Source organism: Callorhinus ursinus, unplaced genomic scaffold, assembly GCF_003265705.2.
Source record: "Callorhinus ursinus isolate GAN/ISIS: 27379988/994484 unplaced genomic scaffold, GSC_fseal_2.0 scaffold4, whole genome shotgun sequence".
NCBI lineage: Eukaryota > Metazoa > Chordata > Mammalia > Carnivora > Otariidae > Callorhinus > Callorhinus ursinus.
In genome coordinates, this window is record NW_027397066.1 from 139,790,548 (window position 1) to 139,814,641 (window position 24,094).

Below are 24,094 nucleotides of genomic sequence, written 5' to 3' on the forward strand. Positions count from 1 at the left end.
GCCACGGGTAGTGGAGTGCACCATCTTATTCTCCCACTCCAGCTGGGGGCTCACCCACTGGAGGCAGTATCTTGTACTAATTTATTTGTAAGGCCCCTTTAAAAACTCTCAAGGGATGGGGAAACAGGACTTATATCCACATCTAGTATGCAAACCCTGGAAGAATCAGATGCCTCAACTCATATTGATTCCTGGGGCTCCGAGGAACGAGCAAGGATAGCATCTATGGTTGATTATGGAGGTTACATTAATGTTTGAGTGCCTGGGTTTCACTGCTTCATGTACCTTCTATGGAATCAGTGATCTCCACATTTCTGTCCAGCTAAAATTTTCTCTCCAGCTCTAGACTCTGATATGCCAATTTGATATCTTCACTTGGACGTCTGATGTCTTAAAAGCAACACGTACGAAGACGAAGCCCTTGATCTTCCTATCCCCAAACTGGTTCCACCTGCAGCCTCCCCATCTCAATTAATAGAGACTCTATCCTTCCAGTTGCTCAGACCAAAAGCACTGGAATCGTTCCGATTTTCTTTGACGTGCCACATGCATTCTGTCAACAAATCTTGTTGGCACTACCTTTAAAATATACCCAGAGCCCCGTCGCTTCTCATCACTGCTCCGACCTCCACTGCTGCTGCCGTGCTTGGAGCCCCTGTTACCCCCTACTGCATTACTTTCCTAAATAGTTAACCCTCCTTCATCTTTGCCCACGTTGACTGTTCTCAACCAGCAGCCAAAGTGATCCTTTGAAAACGTAAGTTGGATTGTGTCACTCTTCTGCAGGGCCTCCCTATTGCCTTCGGGATAAAAGTCTTCCAGCATCTTACAGCCCTTCACGGTCTGCATTCCCCTCTGCTCCCCTGCGCCAGCCCTGGTCTCACAGTCCTGGAATACACGAGGCTCATACAGGCCTTTGCTCTAGCTCTTCATCCTTCTGGACATTCTCTCACCTCCTGGTCCTGGTTCAAATCTCACTTCTCAGTTGGGCTATTGATGACCTGATGACCGTACTGACTGGTGCAAGTTGCATCACTCCGTACTCTTGCTTCTCTTTACCCTGCCTTTTTTCTTCCATCCATCGCTCTTATTTTCTAATACGCTTCCTACTTCACTGGCTTGTTCTGTGTATTGTCTCTTCCCTCTCTCCTCTCTCCTCTGCTGGACTCCAAGCTCTGTGAGGATAGGAGTCTTTTTTTGTTTATTGTTCACATGTATTCCAAGGGCCAACTATGTGCTTAGTACCTAGTTGGCACTCAGATAATATGTGCTTAATGAATTTGTGAGAGAGAATGTTTTAAAAATGAACGATCCTTTCAAAATGGGTCAGAAAAGGAAGAGATGTGAAGAGAAATGCGGCAATAGATGATGATGTTTCCCTGTTCTTTGTGTGATACATATACACAAGTATGATTTTTAGGCTTAATTTGGGTATCCTGATTTTTTTATTTAATAGCTTTATTGAGGCATAATTTACATGCCATAAAATTCAACTATTATAATTGTACAATTCAGTGATTTTTAGTACGTTTCTGGAGTTGTTCAGCCATCTCCCCAGAAAGTTCCCTTGTGTCCATTAGCAGTTAATCCCCCCTCCCTGCCGTGGTACCTTGATTTTATTTGTTAATTTTTTTTGCCCCCAAGTCTCAAAAGAATAATTTATACGCCATGCTCTTAAAAATTACGTTTAAATATAAAGTTAAGTATCATTGCTTAAAGTAGGAAATGGTATTGAACATGAGTGAAAAGAATGAGCTCGAAGAGTCAGACTGGCTTCAGTCTCACCCAGCTCTACTATTTAGTTACCCAAATGATTTTTTTTTTTGCCTTCATCTTTTCAGCTGTTAAATGGGGATAATAACAGTAATGAGTTCACAGAGTTGTTGTGAAGATTAAGCAAATAATGCAGGTAAATGACTTAGCACTGTGGCTGCTGTATAGCAAATACTCAATAAACTCTAGCGAACATGATTAATCTCGTTACAAGAGTAGGTCTGAAATATGTGGGGTAAATAACCTGGCAGGTGGAAAGCAAAATTCAAATCAGATTCTGGGTTTTTGAAGTTTGTGTAAAATACGATCCTGTTCCTGTCTCGTAATGTTTGTAAATAATATGTGACTACAACAGATTGTTAAAAGCAGGTTAATTTCCAACACAGGGGATCATTTCTCATCATCTTTATTTTGAGTTGTCTGCCGAACCACTTTTACTGAATTTTCTGTGCTCATCTTTGACAGAGCTTTAACACCGTGGAGGTGATTACCTACTTTTTTTTGTTAAAATCATAGTGACCATCAGAAAATGTTCTAAACTGTGTCTTAATCTTACATTGGGATATACCGTGAGACTTCCTCTAAATGAGTTTGGGAGATTCATTGTATCTCTTGTAGCCTGATAAACCTGAACTAAATTATCTATAATAAAGTCTTTTCTGTTTTTTTTTGTTCTTTTCTTTTATGCACAGATGCACAAAGCAGGGTCATCAGAAGCCTCTCGATTCAAAAGATGATAATACTGAAAAACACTGCCCAGTGACAGTGAATCCTTGGCATATGAAGAAAGCTTTTAAAGTCATGAATGAATTAAGAAGGTATTGTTACATTAATATATGTGTAACCATGGGTCTCTTCCCTTTATTTTTCAGTTGTTTATACTGAATATACAATCTTCATGCCTCATTGTTGCTTTGTGTGATACAGAGAACATTAAAAGCTTTTTCTGCAGGTTTTTTATCAGAAGCATGAATAGTATAACACTACTTTGTCTGATATGGTAGCCACTAGCCACATGTGGCTAGTCTGAATCGAGATGTTCTGTAAGTGGAAAATATATAATGGATCTCTAAGATTTAATACAAAAAAGAATGTAAAATGTTTTATTAATAAGTTTTTGGGGCACCTGGGTGGCTCAGGTCATAATCCCAGGGTCCTGGGATCGAGCCCCATGTCTGGTTCCTGGCTCAGCGGAGAGCCTGCTTCTCCCTCTCCCTCTGCCTCTCCCCTGTTCATGCTCTCTCTCTCTCTGTATCTCTCTGTCTCAAATAAATAAAATCTTAAAATTTTTTTAAGGAATATTGATTACACTTTGAAATGATAATATGTGGGATATTTTGGGTTAAATAGAATATATTATTGAAATTATTTTCACTTTTTTTGTGATTAGTACAAGATTTTGACCTTGCATTTATATATTTTATATATGTATATCCCATATTTCTACTGAACTGCACTGGTCTAGGGTTTCTAACTTACCACAAAGAACGTGGAAAGAAGACTGTCAGAGAGGAATACCTGGGTGGCTCAGTTGGTTAAGCGTCTACCTTCAGCTCAGGTCATGATCCTGGAGTCCTGGGATCGAGTCCCACATCGGGCTCCCTGCTCAGCGGGGAGTCTGCTTCTCCCTCTCACTCTCCCACTTTGTGCGCTCTGTCTCACAAATAAATTAATAAAATCTTAAAAAAAAGACAAAAAAGAAAACTGTCAGAGAAAAATGTGACTCTGGTGGTAGTGGTAGTCGTAGTGGTAGGAATTTTGAGGATTGGTGACATGTCCATTGCTAAGGTAATTCTAGAGTATTTTGAGAGTCACTGATGTGAAAGGAGTGACTTTAAAAGTTGATCAAGAGGCGCCTGGAGTGGCCCAGTCTGGTAAATGTCTTGACTCTTGATTTCAGCTCAGGTTATGATCTCAGGGCTGTGGGATCGAGCTCCGTTCCATGCTGGGTATGGAGCCTGCTTAAGATTCTCTCCCTTTTTCTCTGCCCCCTACCCCCAAATTGATTGAGCCACAAGTAATTTTTTTCTTAATTAAAAGACTAATGTATGTAGTAACAGTCTTGGTTTTCTTAGCTGTTTGTGAAAGACATGTATTTTTTTTTTTACTCCATTGTTCTCTCTGTGAAAGTATATATATTTAAAAGCTTGGACTACAAAGAAGGGAATAACTCATACTTCCTTCCATCTGTCTGTGCTATGTCTTCCTAAAAGCCCACGCTTTAGGTCCATCATTTGTTTCTTCTTTACTTAAAGATTCAGTAAATATTTATCTGTTGGGTGCTAGAGATACAGTGGTGAAAAACAGACATGTAGCTTATGGTTGAATGCAGGAAGCAGGCCTTAATCAGAGAATTACACACATAATTTACTGTAAATTTTAATGGCAGTAAGTGCTACAAAGGAGGGCTGCCTGGTGCTATGAAGGTGGATTACAGTGGTCAGGAAAGGCTTCCTTGGAAAGATAGAAATAATTGTGCTGAGATCTAGAGCAAAATATAGGTAAAAGAAATGAAGCCAGGATGAGGGTGGGAGAGATTAGAGAACAGGGTTCCAGGCACAGGAAATGGCAGTGCCCAAGTCTGGTGGTGGGAGGGAGCTGGTCTCATTGGAGGAACTGAGGGGCAGCTGGGGTGCAGATGGCCAGGGGGTTCATGACAAGGAAGAAGCCTGAGTGGGCAGGTGAGGCCCAGTATACTTAGGGTCTTTATATATACATTTTGGTCTTTATCAGGAGTCGTCAATGGGTGGAAGCCATTGGAGAGTTTTAAGCAGGCAGGGTTGTGACATGATCAGATTTTCATTTTGAAAAGAACATATTTGCTGCCAGGTGGAAAGTGGATTAGAGAGAGACAAAAAAGTTAAATTGACTATTACATATTTGACTTGCTTCCTGGTCCTGCTCTGACAGCATTTTTATTTTTATTTATTTATTTTTAAAGATTTTATTTGAAAGAGAAAGTGTGCACGCACGCACACGCGCAAGTGGGAGTGGGGAGCAGTAGAGGGGCAGGAAGAGGGACAAGCAGACTCCCAGCTAAGTGTAGAGACAGACGCAGTCCCATCCCAGGACCCTGAGATCACGACCTGACCCAAAACCAAGAGTCTGATGCTTAACTGACTATGCCACCCAGGCGTCCCTATTTTTTTTTTTAATTTTTTTTTCTTTTTAGATTTTATTTATTTATTTGAGAGAGAGAGAGACAGAGATAGTGAGAGACAGCACAAGTGGGGAGGAGAGGGAGAAGCAGGCTCCCCGCAGAGCAAGGAGCCCAATGCGGGGCTCGATCCCAGGACCCTGGGATCACGACCTGAGCCGAAAGCAGTTGCTCAACCGACTGAGCCACCCAGGTGCCCCGCGTCCCTATTTTTTATTTTTATTTTTACTAATTATTTTTTCCCAAATTTTTATTTAAATTCTAGTTAACACATAGTGTAATGACAGCATTTTTAATAAGTGTGTTTTCATTTTAGGCTTTGGCCAAATATATAGGTGGGATAATCTAGCAGGTCTGTCTGTACTGTTTTAGTTTTTTAATTCCATTGTAACAGTCGTTATGAGAAGGTAAACTGCAGTGGTTAGTAAATAGAACTGTAAGAAAAGTAAGAAAAACAGGCTGGTCTTCTTAAGACTGAGATTTTTAATGGCTCTTCTTTTTCTTTGAAAAGTCTAGAAAGACTGACTTTTTCTAGGTCTGTTCATATCTCCTCCCCCGCCTGTGGGGTGCAGTAGCTGTGGCCCTTCCACTGGTGTGAGTAGCTCTCTGTTGACTCAGGCATAACTCACTACATGTCAGGGCAGGTGACACCTGCCCCTGAAGTGGATGATCCAGGTTTGGGGACAAACTCTTTGGCCTTGGGCCAGCTGTTTTACGTCTTTGAGGCTTAGCTATGAAATGAGGGAAGTGGACAGGATGGAATGTAAGGTTTGTTGTTGCTTGGACATTCTCTGAACCTGTGAGATTGTTTTTCCTGCTTGCCTGCACCTCGTCCTGGGATTATTTAGCGCTAGCCTTCATGTACCTATTTGTCCCATTTTGGGTGTGAGGTGTATGGCTGTGAAATAGTACCTCGTTCTTCGTGTCACCATTTCAGGAGCTAATGTGTCAGCAGGCTGGTAGTTGATTCTGATTTTCAGGACAAAGAATGACCTTTGAATAGCGGGAGGGTTTTGGCTGCCAGCTCTATGACCATGTGATTGTTTTAATAAAGTCACTAGCAGGTAGTGTTTTAAAAAATAAACTCTCTTTGGGGTTCCTCAGAACCCTTTTTTTGGTTTGTTTTTAATGTCATTCACTTCTCTCTTACCCCTTACGGCCCACTGAGTAATTAAAAAAAAAAAATCTCTAAAGAGCCTACTCCTTACAGCTGGAAATCTTATTTCCTGCCATTGCATCAGCTTCCTGCTGCCAGTAAGGGGTAGCTGAGAGTGGGTTTCCTGACTTCTGGGAAGGGAGATCTTCCTTGTTCTTACCACTCTGCTCTTGTGCCCTCACCTCTACCTGGTACGGTAACAGATGGATGGTAGGGACTGTGTTTATGAACCTTCGGCTGATGGAAGTGATTGATTTTTGATTTTGTTCTGTTTTTTAGACAGGAAGCCCAGGTATAGCTCCATGTCCCAGCCCAATATGAGCTTGAATAACTTAAAATTACTTGGTTTAAAAACCCTGCAGTCACTTCTAAACAGTGTATTCAACAAGTATTTGTAAGCAGCTGGTTCTCCTTTGAAATCAGCTTGCCTGCCCGAGAGGCTGTGTGGGAGCCAGAAACAGTATCAGACTTGGCCCGTTCCCAGCAAGCGTCTGGATTGCTGCAGGAGATGTCCAGAGAAGAGGATGAGGCGGTGGAAGATCGTGGGCCGAAGAGGATTTTCACAGGAGAAATCTACAGCGGCCCACAGAAGTGGTTTCTGCTGGGCCTGATGGCGAGCGGTAGGATTCATACAAAGGACAGGGGAGGAAAGGCAGTTCCTAGCCTGGATAACTGCCTGAGCGAGGGAGCGGATGAACAGAACCTGTTGGATAAAGCGAATCAAGAGTTCATGCTGGGGAGTCTGTGCAGACAAGGCTAGGAAGCGGGAGAGGGACAGAATTGTGCAGGCTTAAATAGCGGGATGAATTTGGACTTAGTCCTGTGGGCAGTGGGAATCAGGGAAAGTTTTTGGAAAGGGGAACAGCATTGTAAGATTAATGATGTTGGAGGAGCAACCTGGCCGTGTGGTGTAAGGACGGGTCTTTTTAGCAACACATCTCTGGCAGGAAATGCAGCTCTTTTCAGTTTCCCTAGCATGAATTGGTGGGGGTAGGAGTTTTTCAGAACACTAACATTTTCAAAATCAAATCAAGAGATCTTTACAGAGGGCTTATTACGTGCAACACACTGTATTGGGTCTGTGGAGGAGACAAGCAGACTAAATCTCAGACATGTTTTATTGAGAACATTACGCTGTGGGCTTTTTGAGATGACCAAAAAAAGGAAATGTCAAGAGGTAGCATTTTGCCTTCACAATAAATTTTAAACAGAAAAATTTCAGTTTTGTAGGTCATGGGATAAGACTGTATTTGAGCTTTAAAAATTTCAGTGACTATTAGTTGGGGCCAACCTGTTACTTGTTTAGAAGGAAGATTATTTTGATCCTTAAGTTGTATTTAGGAGTTGAAAGTTTTTAGTAAGGATAAATCATATGAAGCAATTCAGATGCTCCCCTATACATATAAGTCATAAATATTTATTGGTTCAGTTATAATAGCAGTTTTTACGTTTCAAAAGATAATTTAAACAAAAAAGCCTGAAGCTCTCTCTTAAAGGAGTGATTATTGTGTTTTTCCTCCAGGACTTTTAGACATTGTGGATCCAGGTCATTAGTAGGGTTAAATGATCTGTTTTGCATCTTTGAAAATAATGAGTTGTGGATCTTTAGTTACTTGTATTCTGTTGCTTAAATGGCAAGTGAATTAAAGAACAAACCTAAGTGAGTCTGTCTTTCTCTTCATAGCTTTATATTACTGTTTTAAAAGAGATTTTAGGAAATTACATACGATGTGAATTTTTTGTATTGCTCTAATACCTATATTTTTTCTATGGTAAGACATTGTGAAGTTCTTTTGTTTTCATGTTGTACTAGAGTAGAATATGAAACATTCCTTGAAAGAGCAGTTGGGAATAGCCCCCAAATCAAATAGACTTGTTTATTTAGAAAGTTTAAGATATAGTTTGTAATTTCTAGTCTTAACTAGTAATCTTCTACAGAGTTTCTTAAGCATGTGATTGATCTCTTTTTAAGTGGTGTTTATTGAGCATAGATAGAATCATTTAACTTCAAAGAATATGAATAATGGATAGTAGTGAAATAGTTTACTGACCCAGTTTGTTTCTTTTCCCTTTCTCCATGTTGTTGAATACCTACCACATGTGAGATAGTGTTCTGTTTCAAAGCTCGCTTTCACTAGGCCCTCTTAAATCAGAAAATCAGAAGATCTTACTCTGGCTTTTTTCTTTAAATTATTGTAGTTAAGAGTACTCATGATTTATTTCACCAATTAAAAAAAAACCTTTTAATGAGGAAGTTTCCTTTGTATACATCCTACATTTTCTACCACATAGGCTTTTCATCTGCATGTTCAGAAACTCATCTCTGTATTATTTTTCCTCCGAAATCCCTCACCTTCCTCATTTCTCTGTTCTCCCTCTCCCCACCAGCTTTCCTCTGTCCCTAATATCTTCTTTCACTTTATTTCCAATTATTCTTTCCATCTTCTCCTCTCAGCTGTGGCCAAGTGTTCTTGCAGCTGTCAGATCTGAAGATGTTACCTTCCCTTCTCTGAGGTATTCGGTGACATGCTTTCCCCCATGTCTTCCTGTGGCTCCATTTTGTCATTTTTCACGTCATTGTGCTGTCTCGATTCTATTTGAAAAGAAGAATAATCTCTATTCTGGGACCCTTTAGTAGTTTCAGGCAGTTTCTAAGTCACTGGCTATAGTAGTTTTCCCTAACTTTTCAAGTTGACTGTCACCACTTTCTGCTTCCTGTTTGAAAATCTCAGCAGGTGCAAATCTGTTGAGGGGGCTGTGCTATTTTTCAGGACTTTTACTATGATGGTGAATCTTATTAAACCCAACATCTAGGTTTTTCCCTGTGCTTACCTGCCAACAGAAATTCAAATTCATATCAAAATCAAACCATCATGGTTTGAAGAAGAAGAAGAAGAAGAAGAAGAAGAAGAAGAAGAAGAAGAAGGAAGACAGTGGTGACACTTGTCATGGAGTTCTGTTGCTCTTCGAGATTATTGACATTACAGCCAGATTGTATCTCCCTTGTCTGTTGAATGAAATTGTCAGTTACAGGAGGTTTGGTTAAATATGACTTGAGTCAGCAGTTGGGAAGCGTTTCACCTTTAAACCAGCTCATCTCCCCACCCCACCTCCCTTCGTGCCAAGGCCAGTACTCCATGATGCAGCCATGTCCAGAACAGCATCTCTGTGTCTGGCTCACCCTCTGGTTCCTGGCCAGTTTTTAATTTCCTTGGCTCCTTTACTTCTTGCCTTGATTTCTGACCCCTTGCCTGATTTCTTTTCATGTCTTGCTATTGTTTCTTTTATTCTAATACCTGATGCTGTTCCAGAGATGACTTTGGGCACTGTCCTGGGCTGTAGTTTGTGGTTTGCCCATGGACTCTGGCTGACAGCTCATCTCACCAGCCTGGTGCTTCGGCTGTTCCTCTGATTCCACTCCATGTGGCAGAAGTGCCTCCAGGTTTTCCTGGCACCCGAGGGAGACAGATGGACAGATGCCATGTGATCGCCTCACCACCCCCACTTCCAGTAGAAAGTAAATTCTTGTTTTAGGTGACTGCTAATTATTTTTGACCTCTGAGCCGGATGGCCTATTTTACTTTGAGAAGATAGATACACAGCAGTGATAGGTTTTTCCAGTCTTGGGAATTGGTCACTTTATATCAGAAAACTAAAGGATGTCTTGGTATGTTCGGGCATGTTTCATTAATTTTCAAAACAGTATCTTTCCTGAGAAGGATCAATTTGCATGATGTTTCATTTAGGAGATGGAGTGCCTTTCATTTTTCTGGGCAATTTCAGTTTTACATAAGGCCTGTATAATTGCTCTTCTTCACATTTGAGCTTAGAGGCAACTTCCTTTGCAAAGCCTCCTTAAGGTTGGGCTTGGCCTCACTTGTGTGTTCCCAAACACCTCATACCTGCCCCATCTTAAAAGTTACAGGTTTGATTTTTATAATTAACCTGTTAGCTTGTCTGTTTCTCCCCATTAGACTGTAAACTCCTTGCTGTTCATGGACGTTATCTTGCTGTTGTAAATGAGCATAGTGCATGCTTGCTTCGGCAGCACACACAGTAAATGAACATAGTGCTTGGCGCACAGTAGCCACCCTGGGTATTTGATGAATGAATGAATAAATGCAAATTTTGCTAAAACCTAGTTGTTGGGTTTATTTGTCTTGTTATTCTGGAAGACTTTTCCTTCTACAGTTCATGCTCATTAGATTTCAAGTAATAGGAATATAAACTCAGAGACTTACCATCTAGGCTGCTAAACTAGTTGCTCTTTTTTTTTTTTAATTGCCAGACTTTTCATTTGTAGCTCACTCCTCCTCACCCAAAAGTTATTCTGCTTCTTATGAACGTGCACATTTGGAAAGAAGGGTGAGACTCAGACACACACTGGCTGAAAGAAGAAGTTTGGTCAGATCTTTGTCTTTGAGTGCTGTTTTAAAATATGATTTTGCTGGAGACAAAAAGAAAAAAAATGAAACACTAGAACTAAATATGTTATTGTTTTAGAATGTGACCCTTAGATTCTGTGTGACCCAATGGAGGGTGTGGCTGCATGCTAATTTGACAGTGTTTTTACCTTATTAGTTAACTAACATCAGCTAATAAGCTGGGAAGGCCAAGCTAATTAGGTGACAACCAGCAGGTGTTATGCTAGATGGTTTCGATCAATGAGTAATTGTAATTGAAGCTAAATGTAATTAATTATGTGATTTGGGGGTGTTCAAGTGTAATTCCACTTAAGTTCCATCTTGAAATTAGAACACTAAGAAGGATTACTACTGACAGAAGGAAAATAGGTGTAAAGATTATTTGACTCATGTTTGAGGTGTGTCCAGATGCCCTGGTCATTATAGGAACACCTGGATGGCCCCATTCTTGAGAGGCTGTGTGCAACTCTGCTGACCTTGACCCCTCTGTCTCCTGCTTTTGGCTCTCCCTTCTCTCTCTCTGCTTTTCTTCTTCTGGGGTCCCCATGGTGCTGTGCTGCTTCAGGTCTCCACAGCACACACTGTTCTGTTAGAAGTTCTCTTGCGCCTTCTCCATCCTGCTAATGCTTACTTGTTTTTAGAACTCAGCTTAAGGTCAGTAGCTGAAGGAAGACTCTTCTGACCGCTCGTCTGATTTAGTTCCTCCCATAGCACCTTTACAATGATGTTTTCCACTTTATCCTATAATCTTGGCATCGTCAGTCCTTTCTGCTAGACAACTTAAGGGCAGAGATGATCTTGCAGTGCTTTGTTGAATTTGATTTTTCTAAATATTCTTGGTGAGGTAGTGCTAAAAACCCACTAAAATTAGGCCTTTTATAAATTATATATAGAACTTTAAAAATTGTTTCTAGTTTATAGTATGTCAACTAATAAATTGGTGTTATTTGATTTATACATTTTATTTCCTGTTTTATTCAAGCTTTACCAAGTTTGAAACCACATGGCTTTAGGTGGTTTTGTGTAGTGGTTAAAAGGCTTTGGAGCCAGACTCCATGGATTTGAATCCTGGCATTGCCACTAGTGGGGACTTATGGCTGGTTGTTCATCTTTAACCTTGACTTCCCCAGCTATACATTTTGGGAGTGAAAATCATAATAATACCTACCTCCTAAGAATTGTGGTGAGGTCAGAATGAGATAATACATGCAGGTATAGCTCTTGCATAGTATTCTCCTGAAAACGCCACTGACTTTTCCCACCCGGGTTACTTGTGAACCCATGGAATTCATAGACTTGCAGAGTCGTTTTGTATTCTCCAAGCAGACAGTAGACTTTGTCAGTTTTCCACAGCGGAGGACTCACAAATGGGTGACCTGAGGCCACCTTTGATGACTCTAATGTGCGACCTGCCTGATGTCTCATACAGCATCGTGAGCCATTATAGTGACACCCATGAGCCATACTTCGGTCTAAAGGGCATAGCAAGCTCATCAGCGGTGAGGCCTGGAACACACTTACCACCAGTGTTGTGGGGCTCCTTTTTCTTAGTTTTTCTTAGTTTCTCTTGGACTGGAGGGAAAATAGATGCCAGTAGGATCTCCGAAAACTTTTGGTGCGATCTCCACAGAAACAAGTTTGTAAGCAGTGTGGAAAAGTGGAAAACATCAAGGACTTGGTGAAGCTCCTGTGAAAATGTTGCTTGTGAGCTCCTAGAAAATTACAGAAGCAGACAGGCCAGCCTTGTAGGAAATACAGTAGTGGAGGAGGGGGCCAAGTGTGACCTATGTGTGCTATACATATAAATTCAGTGCTTGGGTATTGGAGGTGTGGAAAGGACTTTTGGGTTCACCACACCTGTTTCAGTCATTAATAACATGATGGCCAGTAAGGTGGGTTTTAGAGTTGGAGCCCTCTTGCTTGTTCTGGAAGAAGCGTCAGCACCACTTTTTGCCAAAAAGATATTCTGTGACATTCTTACTTAGCTGGAGTGTCTCATCTAGCAGCTTGTGTAGAATGTAAGAAGTGTTCACATGGTTTTGAATGACTTAAAATGGATATTTCAGAATTGGAGGTATAATTATGTTTGCTGAATAATGGTTTGTTTTAAGGTAACAAAATGCTTTTTAATTTTGTATACGGTAATGTTTTTTAGCCTTGAGGAATGAGATAGTTTTCACTGGTAAAATGTTCTGATTAAGTTAAGCTTCAAGTGTTTTATATGCTTTTTATTTTTTTTTAAGATTTTATTTATTTGAGAGAGAGAGAATGAGAGATAGAGAGCACGAGAGGGAAGAGGGTCAGAGGGAGAAGCAGACTCCCTGCTGAGCAGGGAGCCCGATGTGGGACTCGATCCTGGGACTCCGGGATCATGACCTGAGCTGAAGGCAGTCGCTTAACCAACTGAGCCACCCAGGTGCCCCTCTTATATGCCTTTTAAATAGCAGGTGTAATTGAATATAATTTTATCTTTGCTTGATGACCAGCATCATTTTAAGTATCTTTTTTTTTTTTTTGGTACTTTGACCCAATTTGGTTTTCTACATATGTTTTATTTTGTCTTCATCTTAATGTCAGACTGCCATCTGCCACTTCTGCTGATGTTCTTAATTCAAACAACCTCCCCTTTTACAATCCACTGATGGTTTGCTGCTAGTAATTTACTTTAGGTTGAGAAATCAGTAATCAAATTGGGAAAGATTTGTCTGTTAAACAAAGGCAAGATTCTGAGTGAGGGCCCAATGCATGTCAGGCTTTTGTCATGACTGTTTTCTGTGCGCTTCATGTTTAGGAATTCTATTTTAAATAGATGGCAGTTTTATTTATTTATTTTTTAAAAAGATTTATTTATTTATTTTAGAGCGCGCACGCATGAGCAGGAGAGGGAGAGGGAGAGAGAATCTGAAGCAGACTCTGTGCGAGCCCCGAGCCCAAAGGTGGGGATCGATCTCAGGACCTTGAGATCAGGACCTGAGTCGAAACCAAGAGTCAGCTGCTTAACTGACTGTGCTACCCAGTTGCCCCAAAGGATCGGTTTTGTTTTATTTTATTTTTTTAAAGATTTTATTTATTTATTTGGCAGAGAAAGATATAGCAAGAGAGGGAACACAAGCAGGGGGAGTGGGAGAGGGAGAAGCAGTCTTCCTGCCAAGCAGGAAGCTGGATGCAGGGCTCGATCCCAGGACTCTGGGATCGTGACCTGAGCCGAAGGCAGACGCTTAATGACTGAGCCACCCAGGCGCCCCAGGATCGCAGTTTTTAAAAGTTAGCCTTAACTTCAGAAGAGTGGGTTTTTACTATAATATATTTGCACAGAATGTTCAATACATTTATTATTGGTATCATTAAAATTTTTTTCTCTCTCTGCTTTGTAAACAGTCAAAATTTGCTGTGTGATGTCACAATTGTGGCTGAAGACATGGAAATCTCTGCTCATAGAGTGGTGCTGGCTGCCTGTAGTCCTTACTTTCATGCCATGTTTACAGGTATGAAATGTCTTAGTTATGGGTGTTTTTTAAATGTATACAGATCTGGGCTTTTCTCTCCATATTTTCTTTTCTTACTAACATTTTACTGTTACGAAATTCAGTATCGTAATGGAAGTAAATGCTCTTGCTTTGTTTCAAATTCCTCTTCCTCATTATTTTTCATTTTTGTAATCGTGTGTATGTGTACATTCAGATACTCACAATTTTATGTTCAGTTTTCCCCCTTTATATTTGTGTTTACATATATTGGCTCAGTTTACTTTCCTGCTATTTATTGACAACTTGGCACTTCATTATTTTGGCAAAAGAAAAGCACTTTTACTGTTTCCATTTTTTCAAATGATTTTCACATATGCTTCACTTATTCTTTACCATGAATAAAGAGATATTTATTTAGTGTCCTTTGACTTGGTTACATAAAAAAAATAGGGTGGACACTTAGGTAACTGTAAAAAAATACATAGAATGATTTCAGTACTTCTGGAAAAAAGTAATTTATGCCTGCAACACTTGAAGTCCTTAACCTCATTCTTTTTTTTTTAGTTGTTTTTGTTTATTTGAGAGAGAGAGAGAGAGCGCGTGTGCGCATGAGCAGGGGGAGGGGCAGAGAGAGAGGGAGGGAGAAGTAGACTCCCTGCTGAGTGGGAGCCTGATGCAGGGCTCAATAACAGGACCCTGAGATCATGACTTGTGCTGAAGTCAGAAACGTAACCGACTGAGCCACCCAGGTGCCCTCTTAATCTCATTCTTAAAAAAATAAAATAAATTTAAACATATTACTGTACAAAGAAATGAAGTTACTATCTGTTCCAACAGTGAGCTTATAATCTTAAGAGTATTGGTAGGGCAAACAAAATACTTATAAAAACAAGTGTGGTTATACCAAAAAGCACAAATCCAAAGCTATTCATACTTTAGAAGTCATGAAGTATTTCTTGTGCTTAACATTTTGCTTAGATACTTCAAGGAATACAGACCAGTGTAAGTGTGCTTCCCACCCCGGTAATGATGTGCACACTTTAAATAATGCAGTAGTGTGTGGAAGATCTGAGTGCCCAGAGCAGTGATGCTGTTGGAAGGGCTGTGATGGGCAGCACTGAGAGAAGGGGATCTGACATTTCCTGAAACCTGATAGGTTTAAAGGACTCACACAGATGAAGATGAGTGCAGAAGGCCACGTGAAGAGGATGGGCTTAGTGTTTTAGGAGGAGAGAGGAGTCTAGAGCCCCTCACTATTTAGCCTGTTGTAGCCTTGCTGTTCCTGAACAGAGTTAAATAATCAAGGATGTAGGAAGGATAGCAGAGGGGCAGTGAGCCAAGTTGGGAGGGTGCCTTTCTTTTTAGCTGAGGCTGATTTGAAAAGTCAATTCTGATGAAGTGAGACTAGTCAAATTTTTATGTCCTAGGGTTCATTTCAGTCTCGTGGTTCACATCTTACTTATTTCTTCTGGATGGTTTTCTCAACAGAGTCTTTAGGCTTGTGAGAGGAGGGTTCTAGCTGGAATGTGTTGGCCTAGTTTAGGAATTCCCTGTATAGTGCTGTCCCCTGTAAGTGGCGTTCTCTCCCATGACATTGCTGTTGCTACTTCCTTGTTGGAAACTATGGGAAACTCACGTCATCAATTTATGCTTCCTTTTCCCCCTCTGGAGAAGGGGGACGTTCATATTACCCACTTTCTAGGATTTTTGTAAAAATTAAATGAGATCATATATGTGAATTTCTTAGCAGTTTTCTTACTTGGCACATAGAAAATATGTCATTAATTTTGGCCGTAATTGTGGTTATTACTATTTTAATTGGAGAATAGCAGACATACAGTGTTAGTGTCAGGTGTACAGCAGAGTGTACGGCATCTCTGTATGTTACGCTGTGCTCACCACAGCACTAGCTGCCAGCCACCACCATACAACAGTATTACAGTACCGTTGATTATTTTCCCTCTACTGTACCTTCCATCCCTGTAACTGACTCATTCACTAACTAGAAGCCTGTATCCCCAACCCCCATTCGCCCGTTTTGCCCGTCCTGCTACCCTTTCCCCTCTGGTAACCACAAGTTTGTTCCCTATATTTATGGGTCTGTTTCTGCTTGTTTGTTTGTTTTGTGTTTTTGATTCCATATATAAGTAAAATCATGTGGTATATATTTTTCTCTGACTTACTTCATTAGCATGATACCTTCTAGGTCCATCCATGGTGGCACAAATGCCAAGATCTCATTCTTTTTTTTTGCAGCTGAGTAGTATTCTGTCACATATATATGTACCAAATCTTCTTTTTTCCATTCATCTATTGATGGCCGTTTGGGTTGCTTTCATGTCTTGGCTATTGTAAATAATGCTGCAATAAACATAGGAGTTGTATGTATTTTTTCAAATTAATTTTTTTGGGTTTGTTTTTGGTAAATCCAAAATATATAAAGAATTTATAGAACTCAACACCAAAAAACCAAATAATTCAATTAAAAAATGGACATGCTTACTAGGCTTGACTTTTATGGTGAAGTGATAGTGACAGCAATAGATGCTGGTCACCTTTCTGGCGATCTTTGTACATTTTCTACTTTTGAATCCACTGAGTAGTTCATCGTTTGTCAGAGATTAGGTAAGGAACATAAGGAGATTTGGTCTAGGTGGTTAGTGTACATACATTTATTTACATTTTGCTAGAATATGACTCTATTATTTCTTTTCCTGTTTTTTTTTTTTTTTTGGTCTGAAGCCCTGTTAAATTTTATTATAAAAAATATGGTGAGGCCAACCAGTAGACTGTTGCATGCTTCCATTGCATCATACATTATGTATATTTATTTTCTCCTGCTTCGTGGTAATCAGAAGTGTTTGCAATGGCACAGGGCATTACCTACTTTTCTTTTGTTTTCCTCTGACTCCCCTATTAGGAAATATGCAGATGTCCTTTTTTGGCCCTTGTTTTTAATCTCCCATAAATTGTAGGGAAATTTTTCATTCAAATTATATCACCTAAAAAAGAATTCTGTTACTCATTGTAATTCCAAGTATTTGGGTAGAGAAGGGAGGTGAAAAGTAATTTTGTGATGTATTCACAGGTTTTTACTCTGTGAAGTATGGGCCTATTTAGAGCAAGGCCAGGTGGTTTAACTGTTACTTGAGAAAGCATATATCAGATTGGGTTCTTGTGTTTTTAAATTACTTGTTACAAATATGGCATTTAAAATGCTATTTCTCTTACAGATACATTTGAGGCTTATTTAGTGCCACAGTCTAAAGTATATGACATCTAGTGGGAAATAATGAATTTTTACTTTTACTCCTTTGTATTGTGCTTTTTGATGATTTCTTTTGTCATATTGAACATGATTCAGTAAGTTAGAATATGAAAAGGTAGATTATCATGTGCATGATTAAGAAGTGGTATTTTTAAAAAGTTGTTTTCATGGTTATATTTGTCTAAGATTCATGCTTTCTTTCATCAAGGAATATTTATTGAGCATCTTCTGTGTGCTAAGCATTATCCTAGGTTTGAGAACTTTAGAGATGAACAAGACAGATAAGTCCCTGCTTTCATGATTCTCCTTGGAAGAGGAGGAAAAGTTAGAGAGTAAATGCATAGAAAAGATAATTTCTGATATCATTGAATGCTGTGAAGAAAATTAAATAGAGTGTTGTGCATAAAGAGCCCAAGTTAGGATGCCTTAGTTTGCACATGACAGAAACTCCACTTAAACTGGCTTATTAAATAGTAAGGAAATGTATTCTCTCATAACTGGGAAGTAGGCTGGACACCAGGCATGGTCAGATCGGCAGCCTGAGAATTTCATCAGGGATCCGCTTCCTTCTCTCTCTGCCCTGCTGTTTGCAGTAAAAATGTTACCCCAGGGTTGCTTCCCCTTGTGAATGGAAGATGCCAATCAGAGTGGACCCAACATCTCAGGAAGGAGAGGGAGGGTGTGCTTTTTCTTTTTTTCTCCCTTTAGGGTCTAGTAGACCTTTTCCAGAAGTTACTCAGACTAGACCAAAACTGGCAGGGGAATGTGGCTACAATGTTTGCCTCAGATTAGTGGTAGGATTGGGGAATTATGTGCCATGACCATCATAGAGAATGGCTGGCAGGGGCATCCGGGTCAGCTTGCCAGAATGAAAATACCTGTGTGTCAGTAGCTTCTTTGTAACCCAGGACTAATGACAAACAAAGGGCGTAATAATGATTAGATTACAAATGAACCTGAAGAGTAATGGAATAAAATTTATTTATTACATGTCGCTGTAAATTTGCCATTCACTTTTTAGCATTTCAGCATAGTAAAAGATTCTGTATTATACTTTTATGTTTTTCTCAGATATTTTTATATGCTAAACAATAATTGAAATTAGAATCATAAGATTTTTGCATTGAAATGGACCTTAGGGTTTGCTGTCTTAACCTGTTCACTTTTTAGAACTTTAGAGTGCATAAATAAAGTCATCAGTTTGTGCTAGGTTTCAGGAGCCTTGAGGAAAGGTCTTTGAGATGGAAATGTTTCTATCCACAAATATGTCTGTAAACTTTACAATTTGGAGGACATTTTTTTCTCAAAAAAAGCAGAGATGGTGCAGTGTTCACTAGTGAAGTACTTAGCTTGGCCTGGAATGTATAGTGGATGTTCAATGAATGTTGACTGAAATCCTTCATAGCTAGAAAGCCATGTTCAAGACTAGTTCAAGTGTTAATTATGTTGAGTAAAGATGCTACATTTTAGATTGGCATGTGTATCACTTTTTATTCTTCTAGTCATTCATTTATCCAACCAGAATTTATTGGGTATCTATAATAGGTCAGGTGTTGTGGGATACAGAGATAAGATGAGAAAGACCTCTTACCCTCAGGGAGCTCAAGGATCCAGGTAGGGAGAACTAAGTATTATTAGGACAGAGTGGATTTGCAGGAGGTACCCAAGTGTACCCAGGGTGAGAGCCTAACCTGGCTTTGGGCCACCAGTAGGTGAGCCTACCTGGCTGACTCTTGAGGAATGGGGATTAGCCTGGGGAATGAGAGCATGGGGAGACAAGAGGACAAAGCTCAACAAAAAGGCATCAAAACAGAAAATTATTCGCTGCATGTGGAAAACTACAGGAGCTTTCTTCTGGATATATATATTTTTTATTAACATATAATGTATTATTTGTTTCAGGGGTACAGGTCTGTGATTCAACACTCTTACACAATTCACAGCGCTCACCATAGCACATACCCTCCCCAATGTCCATCACCCAGCCACCGCATCCCTCCCACCCCCCTCCACTCCAGCAACCCTCAGTTTGTTTCCTGAGATTAAGAGTCTCTTATGGTTTGTCTCCCTCTCTGGTTTCATCTTGTTTCTTTTTCCCTCCCTTCCCCTATGATCCTCTGTCTTGTTTCTCAGATTTCTCATATCAGTGATATCATATGATACTTATTTTGCTTAGCATAATACCCTCTTGTTCCATCCACATTGTTGCAAATGGCAAGATTTCATTTTTTTTTTTGATGGCTGCATAATATTCTTCTGGATATATTTTAAGGCTAGAAGTAGGAGAGAGAGGAGGCTGGATAGTGAAGCAGGGATGGAATATGGAAGGAGCTCAACATGCCTGAACTAGGAGCAGCTGGAGGCTTTTGACTACCATGGTCAGATCTGTGGAGTCATCCCGGGGGCAAGGAAAGAATTAGGAGGCTGCTGTGCTGGTGTTGGCAAGATGTGGTAGGACCCTGGTGACATAGTGGCAGAAGGGATGGAGAGGAGAGGGGGCATCTATTTGAGATCTCTCTGAGGTTCATTCTGAAGGTTTTAGTGAATGATGGGATGGGTGGGTAAGGAAGAGGGGAGAGTCAAAAGCGCTTCTCAGGATTTTAGTGATGATATCTGTGCAGATATCCTCATAGAGCTTCACAGGTCTACATGATCAAGATACAGAAGCAAAACACCCTAATCTGGAGAGAAACTTTGAAGTTAAAAGTGATGTGAATAAACTCTGTACAGTATCATTGAATATTTTTTAAAAATGCATTATCAAAAATAAATCTCACAAAACCATAGTGCCTAAAGATTTTCTCTATAAACAGCAAAGGGCAGTAACTCAAGCAATATGTAACAACTAGAATTAGATCTCAATAGCTTTTACAACTCTATTTTTATTTTTTTATTTTTTTAAAAGATTTTATTTGTTTATTTGTGTGTGAGAGAGAGAGCACAAGCAGGGGGAACTGCAGGCAGAGGGAGAGGCAGGCTCCCTGCTGAGCAAGGAGCCCAATGTGGGGGACCCTGGGATCGTGATCTGAGCTAAAGGCAGGTACTTAACTGACCGAGCCAGCCAGGCATCCCTACAACTCTCTTTGGTATGTGTTTTAATTCTTAGTATTTACTGGAATTTGTAAACTATTAATGCAGTCTGTGGCAAGCTATTTGTTATTGTTTTTGTAGATTAATGTGAAACATAAAGATTAAAACATTTTTAAAGCAACATATGATAGAGATTGAATTTGTTGAAAGCAGATACAGTTTTCTGGGGAAAGAAAATTCATTATTAAAAATGACGCATATGGAATATATGAATTAGCAAAGTATGTCTTATAGCAATACCTTAAAAACTAGAATATTAAAAACTGTTTGGCAAAGGACTAATTTTTCACTCAAATATGTAAATTAAAGTCAGAGTTGTTTTTGTCTAAGCTAGGTCATGCCTAAGTCCTGAGAGCTGAATTCACTCCTTGAGAACTAAGTACATGACTTTATACTTGTGTGGTCTCAGGCCCTGCACATCGCCATACATCGCCACAGCCCTGTAGGTGAATTAGATGTGACCTTTGTCCAAAGTCCAAGTCTATAGTCCAAAGTGTCTTCACTTTAGACACAAAAGAACTTTGAGATGATACAAATCCCATCTGTCTACAAGATCCAAGAGAGTAAGATAGAGGAATGTGCCTTACATGCAAATGAAGAATTAAATTTCTGTATTCCTCAATCTTTCCTTTTTCCTCCCTTTTTTTAGAGGGGAAGAAACATGCTGAGGCAACAGACACATAACCCAGTCCCTTGTCTTCCTGCTGTATAGGCATATATACCTCTTTCTCATTAACTGTCTCCCTTCTCTTGTAATACCGGTGGATGCCCCCCCCACCCCCCGCACCCCTCCCTGGGAGGTGGCAGGATACTTTTGAGATATTTTAGCTCTTAGGAGAACAGCTTCTTTCTGAGATCTTGTCAGAAATAATCTCCAGGGAAGCATGCAGTTAAATGTACATCACTATTATTATTTCTGTCCTCCCAGAGTTTGTGTTTACAAAGGAATTTTGTGTAATTATGGATTCCCATAGGCTTTTCTGATAGTTTATGGTTGCTGACAGTGTACCATGGCTAAAAAAAGAAATGAACTTTCAAGAAATCCTGAGACTGTTATGTTGTTTTTCTAACAGATATTCGATTAAGGTGAAGGATTAATGGTTTTGATGCTGCTTCTTTTGTCTTTGAAACCTAATGGATCCAAACCCTTGTGCTAGGTGTCTCATAGTACTCAACATAATTTTTAGACTGCCTTCATCATTTTAAATTGAAGTTTTCTTTCCCAACCATTCGATAGTTTATGTTTCCCTATGTCTTGGGTCATTTTATGTTGTCCACACATATGAGCTCAAACCTGCTGCTTTCTCTCCCTAAGTTCCCTTCTCTCTTCTGCTTCCCTGTTTCTTTCCATAAGAGAGGACCTTATTTATGACCCTTAAATGTTTCACTAGTTCAGTGAGTAAAGGAGAGAGGTCTTATAGCACTTTTTAGCAGGCAGTGAGATAGAAGAATATCTGGCTTTAGTAAGAAAGGCTGGTATGGAAGTGACTTAGGTTTGTGGATGGTTACCACAGATGACAAAGAGGAGTAGAACTTGGACTAGAAGATCTCTGTAACAAACCGTTGTCATTGACTAGCCCTTTTGTGATCTTTCTTTTGTCTTGCATTCCCTCAGCAGCTTCTGTTTGTGTCCTAATTGTTTCCTGCATGAGGGTCGTGCTGTCCCCGAGGACAAAGCCTCTGTGTCCAGTGCAGGCCACTCATGCCCATGGCAGCCACTGCCGTGCTTATTGAATGAATGCTGCTAACCAAGTGGGTCCTTTTTAGCAAGTGCTCATTGCTATTAGTCAAAAGGGGTAACATTGTGACTCTTCTAGTCATGAATAGAAATCCAAAAAGAAAACAAGCTGCCCACAAGCATGGACCAAAAAAAGCATGGACAGCATCAGATACTGAACCTAATAATGCCACAGGTATTATAGCTGGGCACGTGGCATGTTCACTGTTTTGATGTCATTTTCAGGTACAAGTGGGTAATAGAAGTACATTTTATGATTTGCTCAGGTAAGCTGCTAGGGGAGGTGATGGAATGTTTTAGGCCTGCAAAAAGTGGCTGGTTGTGTTGCCTACAAAATACAGTGAATGGCAAGAAAATGGTATTGGTATTTTCACAGCAGTGGCTTGCTGTAGCGTCACTTTTCCTCCTTTGTGTTTTAGGTGAGATGAGCGAGAGCCGAGCAAAGAGAGTTCGAATAAAAGAGGTAGACGGCTGGACTCTGAGGATGCTGATTGATTATGTTTACACTGCAGAAATTCAGGTTACGGAAGAAAATGTACAGGTGGGAGTAAACCCCTCATACCATTTGGCTCTTCGTACATGCCAGTTTTTTAAATCAAAAGAGCATACCCATACCACAGGATACTTTTTGTAGCAAAGTAATGGAATTCATTGTTAAAACTGAATTTCTAAGGGACATTTGGAATGATTACATCTCTCTAATGATGTTTCTGATTTCAGTATCTTTTATAGTCTTGAAGTTCCAACTTTCAGTTCTCTGAATGACACTGTTTGTGAAAACGCTGTCATATTCATTTATAACTACTGATTGATGCTGCCCACATTTCTCTGTTCCCTTGAGGTTAAAATCTACAAAGGATGTTTTTGACTATCAACAGTCTTTACTTTTACTATAACAGCATCTTCTGTGATTCTAGAATTTAGCTAAAATTTGACATTGCATTTTCTTTCTTTAAAGAACAAATGTTTTATATATATATGATGTAAACGAATAATACAGGTGTATGTAGTGTAGAAGGTAAAAGTGCCTCTTTTAAACTGCCCTTCCTTTCTCACCCACCCCAACCCACACACATTGATTTGTTCTCCTGCCCTGGAGGGTAGCTTCTGCTTTCTGCTTGGTGTGAATCGTTTCAGACCATTTTCTGTGCAATTATATATACCCATGCACTCATACCCCTGCACAGTTTTCCTGATACACGTATATTTTCACTATGCCTGTTATTCTGAAACTTGCTTTTTCACTGTACAAAGTATCTTGAAGTTCTTTATACGTCAGTATATGTGGGCCCAGCTCCTTCTTTTGAATGGCATCCCATATGTTAATCAGCATATATGATTTTTCCACCTTTATAAAAGTACTGCAGTGAATGGACATTTTTATATTTATATCCAAAACTTCATAGAATAGATTTCTCAAATGTAATTGGTGGATCAGTGGGTACATGCATGTTTTAATTTTTTTTTTAAAGATTTTATTTATTTATTTGAGAGAGAGAGAGCACATGAGAGGGGGGGAGGGTCAGAGGGAGAAGCAGACTCCCTGCTGAGCAGGGAGACCAATGCGGGACTCAATCTCGGAGCTCCAGGATCATGACCTGAGCTGAAGGCAGTCGCTTAACCAGCTGAGCCACCCAGGCACCCTTAATTTTTGATAGTTATGCCAAATTTGCCAACTGAAAGTTTATTTATACTCCTTATTCCAACAGGTAAACTGTGTTTTGAGGACAACAAAAAGAATTAGGACTAACTTAAGAAATAATCTCTAAATTCTACTTGCTCAGATAGGAAAGTGTGGGCTCAATCTTTTGTCCCTTATAATTAGTTGAAATATAATACAAACTTTCTGAGTTTGGAGACTGAAATCTTTGGACATTAACTTGTTAAGACATGCTGTTATTAAATCTGATCTGAAATAATGGCAGTGGTGAAGCCTTCTGGTGATCTTTCCCAGGTGGTCTCATTTGCTTTTGCTTGGGAATCCAGTTCATGAGGTAAGGCATTTGAAACAACCTTGGTTG

The 24,094-nt window shown here is 39.8% G+C and overlaps 1 protein-coding gene across 4 annotated transcripts in view; it reads left to right on the forward strand.

Moving 5' to 3' along the window:
• Positions 1-24,094, forward strand: part of KLHL2 (kelch like family member 2) — a 97,023-nt gene that overhangs the window by 9,786 nt on the left and 63,143 nt on the right. For 2 of the 4 annotated variants that reach the window (XM_025874414.2, XM_073892458.1), the window contains exons 2-4: positions 2,466-2,591; positions 13,889-13,995; positions 22,493-22,614. In XM_025874414.2, the coding sequence (XP_025730199.1) occupies positions 2,466-2,591; positions 13,889-13,995; positions 22,493-22,614 (355 nt within the window). Of the gene's footprint in view, positions 1-2,465; positions 2,592-6,671; positions 6,707-13,888; positions 13,996-22,492; positions 22,615-24,094 lie in introns of those variants that run through there. The other 2 variants (XM_073892459.1, XM_073892460.1) reach the window with 2 other exon arrangements.